Source organism: Simochromis diagramma, unplaced genomic scaffold (assembly GCF_900408965.1).
Source record: "Simochromis diagramma unplaced genomic scaffold, fSimDia1.1 OVJJ01000344.1, whole genome shotgun sequence".
In the NCBI taxonomy this organism is placed as follows: Eukaryota; Metazoa; Chordata; class Actinopteri; order Cichliformes; family Cichlidae; genus Simochromis; species Simochromis diagramma.
The window spans coordinates 313,294-331,334 of NW_024387375.1; the positions used below are offsets into that span (position 1 = coordinate 313,294).

An 18,041-nucleotide genomic window follows, 5' to 3' on the forward strand; every position below is an offset into this window, starting at 1 on the left:
AAAAAAGTAATTTATTACATATATTTTCCAGCTCACTTTTCTTAAAGTAATGTAGTATGCTACTTAATTACTCTCAGGAGAAAGAAATTCTTTATACTACTTGCTACATTACTTTTGCGTTTCTCTGTGTTTTTCTCTGTTTCATAATTAGCATTTTAGGCTACAGCCCCACACACCAGCACAACTCCTTATCCAAATTAGGACACACATATAATCTTTCTCTTTGTATTTCGGGTAGGAAAACAAAGCCCACAACACAAAGCAAAGATGAAAACAGCACAAAGAGACTTCAAAGTGATTGCCACAGAGATTCTACTTTAGAAACATGAACAGATAGAATAGGAGGCTACAGCCTGCTCGTGACTGGTTTTGTTACCTTTTGAAGTTCAAGGTCTGTTTGCTGGGCTGGGGTCATCATTCCTTCAGTTTTAACATCATGCTTGATTCTTGGCTAGTTTAGCATTAGCATGCTATCTTTGCAGATGCTTGTAAAGATCTGAAGTTGTGTTAGCAGGATGAGGCAGTTGTTTTTGCTCAGGTTGAAGTTTGCACTTTACCGTCATGCTCATGTCCTTTTGGACAAAAAAATAAAAGTAATGTCCATAGTGGATATGAAAATTACTTTCATCAAACTGTGCCACTATCTTCCTCCTCTGTCACATGAACCAAAATCAGCTGGTTGTAGCACATGTGCAAAAAAGAACCAATAAGCATAATGCATAGCAAGTAAACCAACATTTCCTACCACTACTGGGATCTCAATTTCCATCCCTGTATGTAATGATTTCAAGATTTGTAATGATTCAATCCTAGACTATGTACAGATTCTTTTTGTTCCTTATATTTCTAAATAGGTGATAAAGCAGAATGTAACAGGGCTGCAGTGGATGGCTAGTGAAGCCTGGACAACAGCAGCTGTACTCCAAACAACCCGACACATGCCATATCTGAGTGGCACTCTGGGCATTGCCATCCGTCGAGGAGAAATACCAGGGCTCAGGGATTTTCTAATGAAAATGCATCCTGACATTTATGACAGAAATAACAATGGAAATAGCATGGTAAGATTGTAACTTTAAAATACACTTGTACTCACAAAATTAAAAAAAAATGAAAATATCTTTTTTAAGACTGTTTGAAATATTTTTCAGGTAAGACAGTTTTGGGAATACACCTTTCAGTGTAGATTTGCTCCACCTCCATCAGGTTGGTTACAAGGTGGGGGAGCACTCTGCACTGGACAAGAAGAACTAGCAAATGTGGAGACTGAGTTTTTGGATGTTTCTAACCTCAGGCCTGAGTATAATATTTACAAGGCGGTGTATGCTCTTGCATATGCCCTTGATGACATGCTACGCTGTGCACCTGGGAGGGGGCCTTTCACTGGGAACAGCTGTGCTACTTTGCAAAAATTAGAGCCATGGCAGGTGTGGTATTGGTTAACACACTAACATTTATTTTTATTGTTGTAAAATTCAGCTCCTACACTCAAGTGAAAAAGAATGTTTAAATGGGACGTTATACAGTACTGTGAAAAACTAAGTACACTCTTTCAATTTGATTCAGTTCAGTTCAGTTTCATCTATATAGCGCCAAATCACAACGACAGTTGCATCAGGGCCCTTTATATTATAAGGTAGACCCTACAATAATACATACAGAGAAAAACCCAACAATCATATGACCCCATATGAGCAAGCACTTTGGTGACAGTGGGAAGGAAAAACTCCCTTTTAATAGGAAGAAACCTCAGGCAGAACCAGGCTCAACAAGGGGCGGCCATCTGCTGCAACCGGTTGGGGAGAGAGAAGGAAGACAGGACAAAAGACATGGTGTGGAAGAGAGCCAGAGATTAATAACAAGTATGATTCAATGCAGAAAGGTCTACTAACACATAGTGAGTGAGAAATGTGACTGAAGAAGAAACACTTATTGCATTATGGTAATCCCCCACCAGCCTAGACCAATTGCAGCATAACTACAGGAGGATTCGGGTTCACCTGATCCATCCCTCTATATGCTTTAGCAAAAAGGACAGTTTTAAGCCTAATTTTAAAAGTAGAGATTGTGTGCCCTCTCTCTTTTGATTCAATAGCTTGGAGAACCACCTTTAGTAGCATTAACTTGGAGCAATCAATTTCTGTATGATTTATCAATGTCTCACATTTTTGCAGAAGACTGGCTCTTTTTTTAACAACATTGCTTTAGTTATTTTGATTTTGTGGGTATGTTTATGTAAAGCACTTCGTCCATTGCAACACTTTAGTTTTCTTCAAATTGTACCATCACAAACTTACACATTTAACATGATAATTTAATCTTGTAGAATCTGTAATGTAGATCTTGGGTTTTTGGAAATTCTGTAAGCAGTGCATAGTCTGACTTTCAGGCAACCTTGCTGGGACGCACTCTCCTGGGAAGAATTTGGCATTGTGTTAACACACGTGAATGCTCTAGAACACCAAACTCCTGAATCTTCTGTTTATATAGAGGTGGTCACACTTGCTGATGATCAGTTAATAAAGTACATGTAAGTAGCAATACCTTTCTGCTACTTACCCTTTTAATTCCTATGGAAATAGTAAGAGTGTTCCTGTGAACTTCTTTTTCACGTGAGTAATTGGTGTTAAAGACAGATTTTGGAAACACAAGATTTTATTAACATTGTCATTAGAACATAGTTATTTTACATGTGTGAGATGAGCAAATTTATTTGCAAAATAAAAATGAATAACTGCACATTTGACTAGACATTGTGGTGACTAAAGATTGTTTTTTATTTCAATTTACTGAAATTAACAATGTTGCAAATTCTGTTATTCCACAAGTTGCAATGCCAAACTAAACTATCCTTAGTTGCTGTAATAAAATCAGTTGAGAATTAAGAATGATCAGTTGAGTCTATAATCAAGTCTCCTTTTCACGTCCCTTTCAATGATAATCTCTTGATCTTATTTTTTTTTAGTTGATGCATTATTTGGAAAAAGTTCACTTCACTACTTCATTTGGAGATGAAGTGTCATTTGATGAAAATGGTGATGCCTTACCAATATATGATATCATGAATTGGCAATGGCTACCTGATGGAAGTACGAAGGTTCAGAATGTGGGCGTGGTTAAGAAGACAGCCTTGAAAGGTGAAGAACTCAGACTTGATGAAGACAAAATCTTCTGGAACTCTGACTCTAACCAGGTTACTTCTGTTTAATGTTGTTTTTAAATAGTTCTGTGCGACACAGTACAATACAATAATGTTGTGTACAATATATGTGGTATAACTAACCTTGCAGCCAGTGCAGTCAGTGTGCAGTGTAAGCTGTCCCCCAGGTACTCGCATGGCTAGAAAAAATGGGCAACCTGCGTGCTGTTTCGACTGTGTGCGTTGTTCTGAAAGAAAGTTCAGCAATGAAACAGGTTAGTATCATAAATTTTTTCTGATATAAGCAGTTGGTTCACTAGGGTGAATGCTGAAAATACAAAAAAAAAAAAAAAATGTATCTTCCACTTTACACTAGATTCTTTGGAGTGCACCAGTTGTCCCGAAGACTTCTGGTCAAGCCTTCAACGTGATCGCTGTGTTCCTAAGAAAACAGAGTTCCTCTCCTACCATGAACCTCTGGGTATTTGCTTGACGACTGCTTCATTGTTGGGTACATTTATCTGTGCTGTGGTCTTGGGGATCTTCACTCATTATCGCAGCACACCTATCGTCCGTGCCAACAATTCAGAATTGAGCTTCCTGCTTTTAGTATCACTGAAACTATGCTTCCTGTGTTCACTGTTATTCATCGGACGACCAAGGCTATGGACATGTCAACTGAGACATGCAGCATTTGGGATCAGCTTTGTGCTTTGTGTCTCATGCATCCTGGTGAAAACAATGGTTGTTGTGGCAGTGTTTAAAGCCTCAAAGCCAGGAGGGGGAACCAATCTTAAGTGGTTTGGTTCTGTACAGCAGAGAGGGACAGTATTAGTTCTTACTTCAATCCAAGCAGCTATATGTACTGCTTGGCTGATATCCTCCTCACCAGTTCCTTATAAAAACACTCAGTACTACAATGACAAAATAGTTTTTGAGTGTGTAGTTGGGTCTACAATTGGCTTTGCAGTGCTACTGGGTTACATTGGTGTACTGGCTATCCTTAGCTTTCTGCTAGCATTTCTAGCCAGGAATCTTCCAGACAACTTCAACGAGGCCAAACTCATCACTTTCAGCATGCTGATCTTCTGTGCCGTGTGGGTGGCCTTTGTTCCTGCTTATGTCAACTCTCCAGGTAAATATGCAGATGCAGTAGAAGTATTTGCCATTTTGGCCTCAAGCTTTGGCCTATTGGTGGCACTGTTTGGACCAAAATGTTACATAATTCTGCTGAAACCAGAGCGAAACACAAAAAAGGAAATAATTGGTCGTGGCACGGCAAAGTCATAAGGTATCAGTTTTCAGTAGTCTTAACTAAAATGAATGAACTCTTTTTAAGTGCATATGTATTAGCATTACTGTTGCTTTGTATTTGCATTCTTGCTTTTTTTTAACCATAGTATATACTGGATTGCTTCCTCCCTGAAGAAGAACCAGTATATTGAAATGTTGGCTTTGTAGAAGTGTTTCAAGAATTAAATTATTACATTAATGATTAAATGACTGTAATTGTTGTTGTACTTGTTATTCTTTGTATTACTATTATTTGTTGTTATTTGCCTGATTGCATTTGCGAGGGTTTGAAATATATGAAAAAAAAATCATTTGTCTATGCTGATTTTCTTTCTAAGGAAAAAAAATGTATGAATGTACTATTGCTGTGTGATTTATTACTATTACTGAAGGCTACTTACCATACCAATACCAACTAGATTTTTAAATCTTAATATAAAATGAGTAACAGTAGGGTGGACATTACGTAAGGCTGCACTTTTTGCAGCGATCTCGTATAGAAAACTATTCCGTGCGTGTAAAACAGGTCCGCGGCTCCGAACCGTAGTAAAGGGACCTCTGGCTAATACGTCGGGTTCAGTGTCGGACTCGTAGCTGGGAACTAGCTTTACTTTGTTGTCTGGGTCAACTTTGCTAGCGAGAGACAGAGAGAGGCATTGAAAGGCTGCTCCAACAGAACTTATTGTTTCGGAGGAAAACACGAACACAGTGTACAGTCCAGTCTTGGCAGCTTGCTTACAACTGGGCTCATCAGGCACTCTTTTTGGCTGCTGTGGTTATTATTATATTTACATGCTTCCATCTCCCGTTTCTGATCGGTGACAACTCGTACTTTTTGACTCTCCTTTTTCTCCCTCCCTCACGCTCACAGACACATAACGTGTATAGCAGTACATTCTCCCTGCGACACGGAATACACTGCCCATGAGGCTACATTCTTTAGGGCTATGCCTGTAACACTATTGTCTTCATATTAAATACATTTTTGAGTAATAATTTTAAAAAATATTTCTTCACTTCATTATGCGGACGCAAGTAGAGGTGACATAGGCCACGAGATTGAGACACAGGAATTAGGGCTTCTTAATGCATGTTTTGTTTGGGTTTCCACCAGTGTGGAATTACCAAAAATAGAGAGGGCATAGCCTAACATATGAAACAGGAAAAGTGGGCCATGTAATCCATGGAATTGTGTTTTTTTTTTTTCTATTTCAGTTGTGTTCTGTTCAACTTTCATTGGGATTTGTGTGGTTTTGCAACCTGTCTGGATTGACTACAAGAATGTCAGGGTCCTGGGTCTGAGCGACCCAGGGACGCTGAGCAGTTATGGACTAATATTATAATGTATGTATTTTGTATTACTGTCCCTCGTTCTCCCTGCTTGTAGACATATGTGCATGTAGGTGTGTGGGTGTGGCCCTGGCAGGTGATTGGCCACACCTGAAGACCTTGACACACCTGCAGCTGATCAGGCCTGTCGGAGGAGCAACTTGAGAGTGTGGTGGAGCTCTCTCCGACGCTGGATCATTGCGTGGCTTCACGTCAGTCTCTCGACCTGTCACGGTTAGGCAAGGAAAACCGTGGGGGGTGTGAGGAAAAGGAGGACCCAGGCGCGGTGCTCTGTGTGTAGATGTCATCCAGGGGAGGACAGATGTTGTTTTACTTTGCTGTGTTTTAATGTGAAGTGTGCTTATTTATTTTTTATATTGCATGTTTTGGTTATATCTTGTGGAGTGTTTTATTTATACTGCATGTTTTGGTTGCATCTGTCAATTTGTCCTGGAGAGACTCCGCCCTTTTCCCGTTTTACTAATTGGACACACCTGAGAGGAAAGGAGCGAGTGGTAATTTACAGAGAGTGCTCAGTGACAGATGGGACTGGTGGAGCTTGGTGTCAAGCAGGGCAGGAGGATACAGTGTCAGCGACCAGGTACGCGGAGCGAGTGGTCCGACTGCTGCAGCAGCAAGAGGGAGGAGGATACAGCGCCAGCGATCAGGGACGCGGAGCGAGCGGTCCGACTGCTGCAGCAACAGGAGGCCAGATTACGCACTGCGGGAGATTAGAGGCTTAGAGAATCCGTAACATTATCTTGCCAAAAATAAATTACTTATTTTTAATGATCCCTAACAAACCATCACAAGATTGGTTCAGATCTCTGGATTCATATATTTCTAAATTCCTTTGGAAAGATAAACCCCCGCGTATCAGCTTAAAAACGCTACAAAGAACCAAGGATAGAGGAGGATTAGATCTGCCTAATTTTCACCAATACTTCTTAGCCAACAGGCTTCAGTTCATCTCAGAATGGTTAAAACATACCTTCTTAGATGAGCCCTGGCTAGATGTTGAACAGGCACTATGCAATGATCTAGAGATTTCAGACCTACCATTTATCAGCTCAAACATCAAAAGACATGAATGCTTTAAAAGCATCAACATCAGCTTTTTTCTGACAGCATGGTGGGAGTTTCTAAAAATAACGGTGTTAAGGAGTTTTTACTGTTTTATTTGAAGTATGCCTTCAAATGTTTATGGTTAGCTTATTTTCACATATTTCAACAGACACGTTTTTCTAAGAAAAACAGGAAGGCTGAACCTGTACCCTGTGACATTTACCGCAAGAGATCAGCACAGAAATATATGAGGGGCCGTACAAGCCAAAATTCATACTTTCACTCTCACACACATATATTTTCACTCTCACATACATATATTTTCAGTCGCACACCATATTATTTTCACTCTCACATACATTTATGTTGCAACTCTCACAAGACATAGAGTCGTCTTTTCACACACATAGATTTTTCACTCTCACACACATAGATGTTCATGCGCAAACACATATATTTCACTCGCACATCCTAGATTCTTCTTTCACACACATATATGTCACTCTCAACAACATATATGTGCACTCTCACGACGATATATTTTTCACTCTCCATACGATATTATTCTTTCACACACATATATATTTAACTCGTACACACATATATTTATCCTCTCACATACATATATTTGCACTCTCGAATAAAATATATGCTTCTTCACACACAGATATTTTCCTCTCACACACATATATTTTCATTCTCACACACATATATTTTCACTCTCACATACATATATTCTTCTTTCACACACATATATTTTCACTCTCACACACATATATTTTCACTCTCACATAACATTAGTTTTCACTCTGCACATACATATATTTTCACTCTCACATACATATATTTTCACTCTCACATACATATACTTTCACTCTCACGTAGTTTTATTTTAATTTTTATATTTAGATATTTTTATTCTCATGTTTACACATATTTAACACACACATTGCAATATTATGCTCTCTTATACATGTATTTTAATCTACATATTTACACATTTGCACTCTAACATACATGCATTTTCATTTATACATTCCTACATTTTGCTCTCATTTACATGCATTCAAAATGCATTTAATCTTACAAATAATATATGTATGTAAGAAGAGAATGTATACATATCTGAAGAAAATATATGTATGCAAGAGAATAATGTATGTGAATGAAAGAGTATAGTGGAAACGGAAGGAGTTTAATGGAAACGGAAGGCTGGGTGTCTGTACGGCTGTGATTGGCTGAGAAGCACGCGCGGGTCACTTTCAAGTATCTGACAGCATGGAGGGGGGAGAAGAAACTCGAGTTCTTCAGCAAGCTGTCCGGTTGTTAAGAAATATTTTATCATCTCCTGAAACGGTCACATCGTTGTCCTCGTCACTTGATCGAGATGGGACGGGCTCAACTGCACCCAGTGTTACCCACAGCACGGTGGAAAGTGAGATGAGGGAACTTTTTAGACCAGCTAACACCCGGGTAGCTTCAACGAGTCAAGTAGCTACACGGAGTTCGACTGGAGTGGGGCAGTCTTTGCGATATCAGACCCAGAAACACTTTGGCAACTGGAACTGCAGATCAAGGAAAAGGTAAGAACAAAACAGTTTGCCACTTAACTATACAACTGCGAAATACAAAATACGAAATGTGCTTTGCTGATTTAGCAACGCACTTTGTTACCCTTATAAATTTTTAGCCCTAGCTAATTTATTCAGCAGCATCCACATTAAAAACAGTAAAGACCGTGGCATTTATTTCAATATTAGTGGCTGTTTGTACTTGTGACCCGAGTGTAAGTTGATGCTTACTTTAAGATTATTTATATTAAATCTTCTTTATTAATGTGGGAGGTGGTAGCTACATTAGCCTGCTAAATAAAAGGTTGGATTAATTTTCTTGTTGTTTTTGTTTAGTTTTGTATGTATGTATGTATTTATTTATTTATTTATTTATTTTTGGGGTAGAATTTTAATCTTGCTAGAAGACATCAATCCAACTCTGTGTTGTGAGTGGATCAATATCTGTACCACTGTAGAGGTAGATAAACATGGATGCCAAATCATGCCTTCAGTCCAGTTTCTACAGTGTATGAAATAAGGAAAAAAGAAATATGATTGGTGTCTTTTTTGTTCTTTAGTCAAAGTAAAAAGTAATAGCAAATGTTTCTTTGTATGCGTCTTTGTAGGCGTATTTCATTTTAAAGAGCAGTAAAAAAAAAAAAAAAAAAAAATCCTTATGCAGTTTATTTTTTGAGCTTTTGTGATTGAAGGGGCCGCACTGTAGTTGAACTGGAGCATTTAGATTTTCTTTCATTGTACTATCGATCTATCTATCTATCTATCTATCTATCTATCTATCTATCTATCTATCTATCTATCTATATATATATATATATATATATATATATTTTTTTTTTTTATTAATTAATTAATTTATTTTTTTTTAATTCAAGCTTCAGTGAATTAAAATGGTCAAACCCCAAAACATTTTCTATTTTACGTACATTTTCCATTTTTTTCAAAGGCAATTTATAAGCATGCTATTACTTTATGCATTTTTTTCTTTCAAATTATGTTTCTGTTATTTGTGTTTGCTATTATACTCAACTCTTACATGCACGAGCAACTTTAAACATATTCAAGTGGGCTAAATGGCTAGCTGCGATACTGTTTTTTTAATATGAACTGTGTAACATTTTATTTTATTTATAAAAGCTTAGCAACAGTTTAACGTGTAAGCTGGTCACTACCAAGTGACATTAGCAACTTTCTTAAGGAACTGATAGTGTCTAAGTATAGGTAAATAAAACAAAGGATACATAAATCTGAATATAGTTTCTGTTTTTTTTTTTTATAGTGCCAAGACACATTATCATGATACTTTCAACAAAGATGTCATCCTTCTTCCACGGCCATCAAGCAGTGTTGTTGTCAAGCATCGCACAAAACAACATTTACATGAACAAGGGCATATATTGAATGGATTTGAATTCCAAAAATCCTGGGACCAGAAAACTGTCTCTGAACAAATAAGGGACGCCTTTGGAGATAAACTTTCTATTGATGTAAGGTGGGTTGTGCTAGCAGTCGAAACCTAATGTGACACAGCTTTTGTCAGTAGTCTTTTCGATATCTAGGCATTTCAAAGCTTTACATAACGATTTAAGTCAGAGAACAGGTAGACATGAATCAGTAAACTAAACTAAAAGAACCAAATCAGTTATCCTTTCTTGAACACTCCATTTTTGGCATACTTTTTTGACATTTGTATAAAGTTTACTTCTGTTACTACTGGTTTAAGTCTGATTCAAAGAGGAAAACAAGATTAGCTCTAAAAAAGTTATTGGAACATTTTTGCTGTTTTGGATTTTAAACATTTTACAACTTAACTGTTTTCCAGCCTGGAGTTTCTGATGGCTTGTGGCAACAGACTGATTGCGCCCAAACTGCGAGCAGGACAGGAGCTGGATGCAAATCTCATAAATAAAATTTATAAATCGAAAGCCCTATACATCAGACCATCAAAACAAATTTTGGTACGTTATTTGACTTTTGAATGAATCTACATAGCACTGTACAGTAATAATATGAAGACCAAAAATTGGTGCATAAACAACCTTTGAACTTTCTCATCTCTGTTCTTTTTAAACTTGCCTTTCACCTTTTGTAGTTGGATAGAATAGTACCAAGTTAATGTTCCTTTTTTAAAATGTTAATCCTAAGCTCTGGTATTGACTAAATTTACAGCTGCTCTTTTGGACTGTTTGTGAATTATAGAACGTAAGACTACTGCTGTTCAGGAGATGTGTTACAATTTTGTCTGCCTAGTATGTAAAAGTAATTGTGAGAAAGATCTATTAACTCTTGAAATTTCTCACCCTATGGTAGCTGGGATAGGCTCCAACCACCCCACCTCTGATAAGAATAAGCAGAAGAGGTTGGATATATGGTATTTAATGTTCAAATTCAATATATGTGAATTATTATAATTATTATTTTATTTCTAAGGATGATATTACAAGCTACAGCAGTGAGGAAAACTGTGAAGAAAACCCTGTTTCATCAAGGCAGCTGTGCTCATCATCTTCAGACAGTTTTGCCAGTTCAACAGCTGCCTTCCAACCAATCTCTGCTCCGACGCAATCTCCTGCCTCATCAGTTTGTAATGGAACATTATTAACGGAAACTCCTGCCTTGACCCATGAAAGTAGTATCTCACACAAGTACAGCAGCGCTTCAACAAACATTTCCTTCAGCCAGTTACCAGTGTCTTCATTGGAAATCTACGCTTCCACTAGTCAGCCTTCTACCTCATCATCTGCATCTTTAAGCGATCCAGTTCTGGTCCTGACGTGCCGAAATACCTCAAGCTCACCCTACCAGACCAGGAATCCAGAGAATCATTGTTCAGCATTACCCTCTACATCAACACACAGTCAATCTGTAAACTACGATAACTACCTTTCAATCATGACTCCACTATCTGACATGTCTTCTGATGATGAGGAACTTAACCAGGCTATACTAGCAAGCCTGCAGAGCGAAAGGTTAGTTTCAAATACAAATGTTTTACAGTAGCCAATTAAACACACCATATTTGTTGCAATCCAATACTGTAACCAGTGTTGTGAAGGAGTGTAATCCATCCTCAGATATTTATATGCATATATGATATTTATATTTGCTGTTAACAAAACAGTTTTTTGAATAATGTCTACAGAGTCAAATGATAATGCTATAATGCTGGCAAATTTTATTTTATTTGAAATAGGCAGCGAATTTTTAACAGAGCCTATCTGACAATGAAATGAAATTTACTTATTGTTATTTATTTATTGTGCATTGAAACTATTTTTCTTTGCTCTAGTGCTTTCTAGTTCTCCAAAACATATAAACAATATAAAAAGCCACTGAGCAATATACTCCTTTGTACATTTTGCTTATGATTATGATAATTTCCTTTAGGGATTAATAAAGTATGCTGATTCTGATTTTGACAAAACTTTGTATGTCCTTGTAGCCCTTGTATGTGAATGTTTTTACTGATGTTCTTTTCAATATATTTTCTTTTCTTTTTTTTAATCCTACAGGACTTCAAGTTGTTTGGTATCAGCAAAAGATATTTTGGAGGAACTTTCTGCAAAAGTAAACCAACAGAAGAAATGCAAGTTCAACATTAATAGATCAACAGTCCTGGATGGAGCAATTAGAGGTTTTAAACGAGCGACATATGATCCATGCCACACAATTTCTGTCAGGTTTTCTGACGATATGGGAGTACCTGAAGAGGCTGTTGACTTGGGTGGACCAAGAAGAGAATTTCTAAGACTTCTGATCGAAGCTTTGCCCCTGTCTCCAATGTTTGAGGGTGAAGAAGGCAAAATGAACTTGGCGCTTGATAGTGCTGGTATGTATTGATTTTAGGCTGATATCCCTGGAGTAATGCAATAAAAAAATCATTTTTATGAAGTTCTTGTCAAGCGCTTTCATGCATCTATTGACATGTAATGTTTTTCATTATTTCTAGCCATGAGGGAGGACAGGTACTTCATTGCAGGCAGAGCCATTGCAGTAAGCCTTGTACATGGTGGTCCACCAGCAGGCTTTCTGTCCCCAACACTCTTCTCTTGCCTTGTTGATGGCCCAGATTTGGCTAAACCAGTTTTAGAAGATGTTGCCGATAGTGACCTGCGTGAAAAAATTAAAAGGGTGAAACTGATTTGTCAGTTGTTGGATAATGTTTTAGTATTGTGTGCATTTCGTTCTACTCCATGTATTAATTGGGGCCCATTCATTTTTTATTTTTTTATTTGAAGGTTAAAGAGTGTAAATCCTTTGAAGATCTGATAGTAGCAACTGAGCCACTTCAGGAATACTTAGCCAATGCTGGCTGCCTGAGGCCGCTACGGAGGCTGGAAGACAAGGATCTGCTTATACATGACATTATCATGTTCCAAGTAATACACAGAGTCCGTGGTCCATTTGAAAGGTATGTATGTATGTATTTATTGTTGTCCAATAAGTAACTCAAACCCATGCTGATTGCCTTGTATTCTGGGAATTTTGTGTGACATTTCTTTATGTGTAGGTACACCATGCCTCCAAAGGTGACAGCATCACATGAAAAATGCAGATTTGGGATATACACTTTTGATGATGTGAATAATCTGAAGTAAAAATTATTGCATATATAAATTCATATGTTTTAGATTATACTTCTTGGATCCATTCATTTTTGATGTGATTTGTGATTTTAAAGGTAATTCTGATTATCATTTAGATTTCAGGATGGACTACGGACACTTGAGGTGCTGGACAAAATCCAAGCTCACCCAGAGAGTTTTCGCACCCTTCTATGCTGGTCACCTTCAGTGGTTACAGCTGACCTTCTTGACAGCCTCTTTACCATCCGCCTTTCTCCAGCTGGGAGCAATAAAAGGCATGCTGAAGCAGTTGTCATTAGTTTCTGGAGAGACTACCTAACAGATGCAGAAGGTAAATTTATCGTTTTAAGCATTGTATGTTCAATTTATAATGCGGTGCATCTTTTCATTGAATCAGTTAAAAGTATAAATGCTTGCTGTGTTTTTTGTCTTTAATGCCATTTTTGACAGTATTGCTTTTCCTTTAGATCAAGACGGAACACAGAAGCTGGGGACAATTCTTGCCTTCGCCACTGGAGCCAACACTGTTCCACCAATTGGCTTCTCTCCACAACCGTCCATTGAATTTCTTCACCAAGAGCCTGATGCACAAACCATGTCTAAACTACCCATTGCAAACACGTGCATCAATTGTTTAAAGTTACCACTTCATACCTCTTACAAAGACTTTCAGGAGAATATGGACTTTGCATTAGGTAATACACATGGTTTTGGAATAGCTTAATTCCTGGTCAGGTTAGTATGCTAATCTGAGCTTTGCACTCAGTTAAATTAATGAGTGTCAATCATTAAGTAATTCTAAGGGGGGGGGGGTGTTGTTTTGAATATCAATGCATTTTCTTTCCCAGAAATCAAACCAAAAATGTTCAAAATGTTCCACCTAAAACACCAATTAACACACTTGAGACCAAGCTGAATTTACTTTATGTTGCCATATTTCATATTTCACCCACCTATTTTGTGATTGGAGGCTCTGTTTTTGCTTTGACCTTTTAACAAATGTTCATTTGCTTCAAGTCTTTTTGCTTGTCAGGGTACCATTCCAACATAATTCAAAAATTATTATTGAATTATGTTAGTATATATAACTATTGTATAAGTATACAATAGTTATATATACTAACATAATTCAATAATAATTTTTTCATTGCATTAATTTATGTGCATTGTGATTATTTTTGTTTTCTAGCTTTGTACTTGTTTGTTGCTTTTATTCTCTGGTGTTCTTCAATATTGTTTATCTGACACTTCTATTCTATTTGATCAGTGATCCATGTTTGATGTATTTACTGACTGTATTAATGTTAATGTTATCAGTTTGAGTCATCTTGTTCCAAGACAATACATCTGGTGATTGTGATGACCAAAAACCTCAATAAAATGTGGTTGCACAAATTTATTTTTTCTTTTAACAAGGTGTTTTAAAACAAAACATGGTTGTAAAATCTCAACACACTCACATAATACAACTCATAAATTCTTTAAAATTGTATACAAACCGTCAACATGCATGTAAAGGTTGATAGTAGCATTCTTGAAATTTAAAGCTGTGACTAAACTTCTAATAATACTGAACTAACAACAGTCTTGGCACTGTATTCTTTTTAAGCTGCACAACCACAATTACAGTAAATGAAATTTCTCCAGAGGCCTTATTGATATTTTAGGATTGTCTCTCAAGAAAACGAACAAGGTTGCAAAATAAATCTATACCGTTATTGCCATCATCTTCAAATGGATCAAAGGTCTGTTGAAGTGTAACCATCATGGTGTCACTGATGGAAATGTTATTTGATGGAACAACGACATTATTGTTTGTCTCCAGCTCTGGCAGTGGTCTGCATTCATCAATACCAAAGTTATTTTCACAAATACCATTCATATTTGGGTTATGTATTCCTGCATTGTTGATCATGCCCCTTTGCCACAGCTGAAGAGGGGTTTGCCCTCCTTGTGTTGAAAGTCCATGGTTATTCCACTGGTTCTGAAATTCTGTGGCAGCTCTTTGAATACGTGGCAAATATATATAATGAAGACAAAATAAATGGACATCATTAAGTGAATCTAATACACCATGCTCCTCCATAAAATTGAAAAGATTAACAAAATGATATGAGACCACTCGATTTAATTCTGCCCATAATCGCTCAATTCTTTGATTATGCACAGACCTGCCAGTGATAACACTATGCCTGTTCAGTCCTTGCCTGTAAAGCATGAAACGGGCAACACCAGTGTTTTCTAGTCCATGATCACATCTCACTCTGGATGGCATTCCAAAGTTCTGAACACCAACCATGAATAGTGACAAAACACTTGATGCCCTGTTGTTATCTAAACACGCAAGGTAGATGATGGTTCTACTGAAACCATCCACACAGCCATGGAACACCATCCTCCATCTCACAAGTTTGTGGTTTCCATCTATATGCCTATAGAAAAATGAAATAAGTATAAGTTATGTATGGGGAAAGTATGACATGGTCAAGGATATGCATACGTTTGAGTAAATAAAACTGAGTTATTTTGCTTTAGATAATCCATTTTGCTATAGACTTAGAATCAGGACTGTTTTTCTGTTAGAATTTTCTCACCATAACTGATTGGGGAAAGGAACACTGTACAGTCGTCGACGTATTGCATTGCGTCTTCTGGGGGAACGTCCAAAGGGGTCAATTTCTTGTAGACTTTGTCTTACACGCCACCTTTGGATTCGTAACCCACGTGATCTCAAGCTGCCATGCACATATCGTTCACCTGCATTTGTGGTATACTGAAGAATTTCCCTAACAACCCTGTTCAGGTTTTCATCGGATAATGTTGCATAAGTCAGTGGCTCAATGCCAAGGTCCTCTCTGTGCCTGTACAGAGTACGGGAGCTAACCCCTAAGCATGTTGCAATGCTTTGCCAGTTCATTCCAAGAGATACTAAATGAGATATTTGCTCTCTTGAAATGCTGTATCGCGGTCGACCTTGAGAGCAAGTCATGAGAGATGGAGGTAGCAAGACAAGTCTGTTCTCAGATGTAGTTCCTTGTCTGGTTTCATAAGCAGTCAGTAAAAAAATTAGCCATCCATTTAAGGACTGTAATGTATTCACTGCTTCTCTATTTCTTGCATCGTCAACAAATCTTGAGATGGACAAAATTCCAGATAAGGTTTGAATGTGATCACCAAGTTCTCTATGGAGCCTCTGACGAACAAAAGAATCTGTAGCTTCTCTTTGAATTTGTTCCAAACATTCTAATACATTATTTAAAAAAGTTCTAATGTCATTTTCATTACTACTTACTTGACAAATTAACTGCAATACTAGCAAAGAAAGCAGGATGACTTTGAACAGCTTCATTGCTTGGTTCTTCTGGTTTAGGTCTGGGTATGTCAAGTAAGTTCTCCAAGTGTATTACATTTCCTGGTTTAAGAATAACTTCCTGCTTAAAGGATTAACTTCCTGTGTTAGGAAATGCAGATGTGAATGTCAGAGTGTATGTATGCAAGGGTAAAGGATAAACACTGGGATTGTATGTGTATATGAGTATAGGAGTACAAATATATATGTGTTGAAAGGTAAAGGGTATGTATATATATGTATGACTAGAAAGGGCTGCACCTGCAAGGAGAATAAATATATGTCAACATAAAAATATGTAGCATTAAAAAAAATAGAATACATGTGTGTGAAAGGAAGATTAATGGATTTATGTGAGAGTGAATATACATGGATATGAAATAAGAATAAAGGTGTGCGAGATGACAATATATGTATGTGAGAGTGACAATACATGTGCGTGAAAGAAGAATATATGTATGTGAGAGTGAAAGTATATGTGTGTGAAAGAAGAATATATGTATGTGAGAGTGAAAGTATATGTGCGTGAAAGAAGAATATATGTATGTGAGAGTGAAAGTATATGTGTGTGAAAGAAGAATATATGTATGTGAGAGTGAAAGTATGAATTTTGGCTTGTACGGCCCCTCATAGAAATACACATCTGCAGAAGTTGACTTGCATTATCTTATTCTTAGAAATTGACTTGTAGCACACACACTTTGTGACACACACACACACAGCTTACACACAGACAGCATCAGGACCTGCGTAACAGGAAATGTGATTATATTTGCATATTGACGATGTAACCTATAAAAATAAACGAATACTGCAGTTCGGTGTGACTCTCTGTCTGAGTTTCACCCGTGCCGCACGTTATCAGTATCAAGTGTCTCAGTGTTGTCTATTCACCTGACTGTTTGTTAACTGTAAATCTCTGACAAACGGAGTCTTCATTAATCCCATGCAAACGTACACCTATCTGGAATAACCCTGACATATTACAAAACAATAATATGATTAATTTTCCAGAATGGAGTTGTAAAGGAATTAAATACTTAGAACATATATTAGAGGGAACAGAATTTATTCCATTTGACAGACTAGTTACACAATATGGGATCAACAAGAAAATATTTTTAGAATATCAACAAATTAAATCCATAGTAAAAAATAAATTTAACCTCAGTCAAGTTGAATTACAAACACCACCAAGTGCGGTACATTTTCTTACTCTTAAATCCCCCAAATTTTTATCTAAAATATACAGAACACTTTCTAAAATAGATGAATCAATATCCCTTCCTATTGCAAAGTGGGAAGCAGATTTATCAGTCAGCTTAGACCAAAACTTCAGGTATGCTTAAAAATCTTTAAATTGATTAAAAATCCCAGTCTGCAATTAATACAATACAAAATACTACATAGAGTGCACTATACAGGTCATCGGATGTTCAAGATGGGCTTTACATCTTCCAACAACTGCTCACACTGTCAAGGCAATACACCAGACAATTACATCCATGCTCTTTGGTTCTGTCCACCAGTGCAGAAGTTTTGGCACGAGATATGTGAAGACTTATCAAAGTGTCTGAAATGTAAAATTCCAACCTCCCCTTTAGTATGCTTGTTGGGAAAATTGGATGATGTCACTACAGAAACTAATACAGTCCACATGGTTTTTACTGCCCTACGCATCGCCAAGAAAACTGTGAAGAAAACTTTGA

At 37.2% G+C, this 18,041-nt stretch overlaps 3 protein-coding genes across 5 annotated transcripts; 2 read left to right on the plus strand and 1 right to left on the minus strand.

The window, feature by feature from the left end:
• Positions 1-1,047: 1,047 nt before the first annotated feature.
• LOC120719905 (extracellular calcium-sensing receptor-like) lies at positions 1,048-4,435 on the plus strand. Its single transcript, XM_040009467.1, has 2 exons — positions 1,048-1,061; positions 3,448-4,435. The coding sequence occupies exons 1-2, from the start codon at positions 1,048-1,050 to the stop codon at positions 4,427-4,429; spliced, it is 996 nt and encodes a 331-aa protein (XP_039865401.1). The 3' UTR covers positions 4,430-4,435.
• A 4,840-nt stretch (positions 4,436-9,275) lies between these two features.
• On the plus strand, positions 9,276-14,031 carry si:ch211-37e10.1 (G2/M phase-specific E3 ubiquitin-protein ligase). Of its 3 annotated transcripts, XM_040008829.1 has the most exons (8): positions 9,276-9,889; positions 10,220-11,366; positions 11,910-12,226; positions 12,347-12,528; positions 12,636-12,808; positions 12,908-12,991; positions 13,100-13,314; positions 13,451-14,031. In XM_040008829.1, exons 2-8 carry the CDS (start codon positions 11,290-11,292, stop codon positions 13,705-13,707), a joined length of 1,305 nt encoding a protein of 434 aa, XP_039864763.1. In that variant the 5' UTR covers positions 9,276-9,889; positions 10,220-11,289; the 3' UTR covers positions 13,708-14,031. The 3 variants fall into 3 exon arrangements, with proteins under 3 accessions (XP_039864763.1, XP_039864764.1, XP_039864765.1); XM_040008830.1 differs by having other exon boundaries at positions 9,276-11,366; XM_040008831.1 differs by lacking the exon at positions 12,908-12,991 and having other exon boundaries at positions 13,451-14,030.
• Positions 14,032-14,149: 118 nt separating this feature from the next.
• Positions 14,150-16,965, minus strand: LOC120719545. Its single transcript, XM_040008826.1, has 2 exons — positions 15,578-16,965; positions 14,150-15,415 (listed from the first exon to the last, which is right to left on the minus strand). The coding sequence occupies exons 1-2, from the start codon at positions 16,330-16,332 to the stop codon at positions 14,647-14,649; spliced, it is 1,524 nt and encodes a 507-aa protein (XP_039864760.1). The 5' UTR covers positions 16,333-16,965; the 3' UTR covers positions 14,150-14,646.
• Between the last annotated feature and the right edge of the window lie 1,076 nt (positions 16,966-18,041).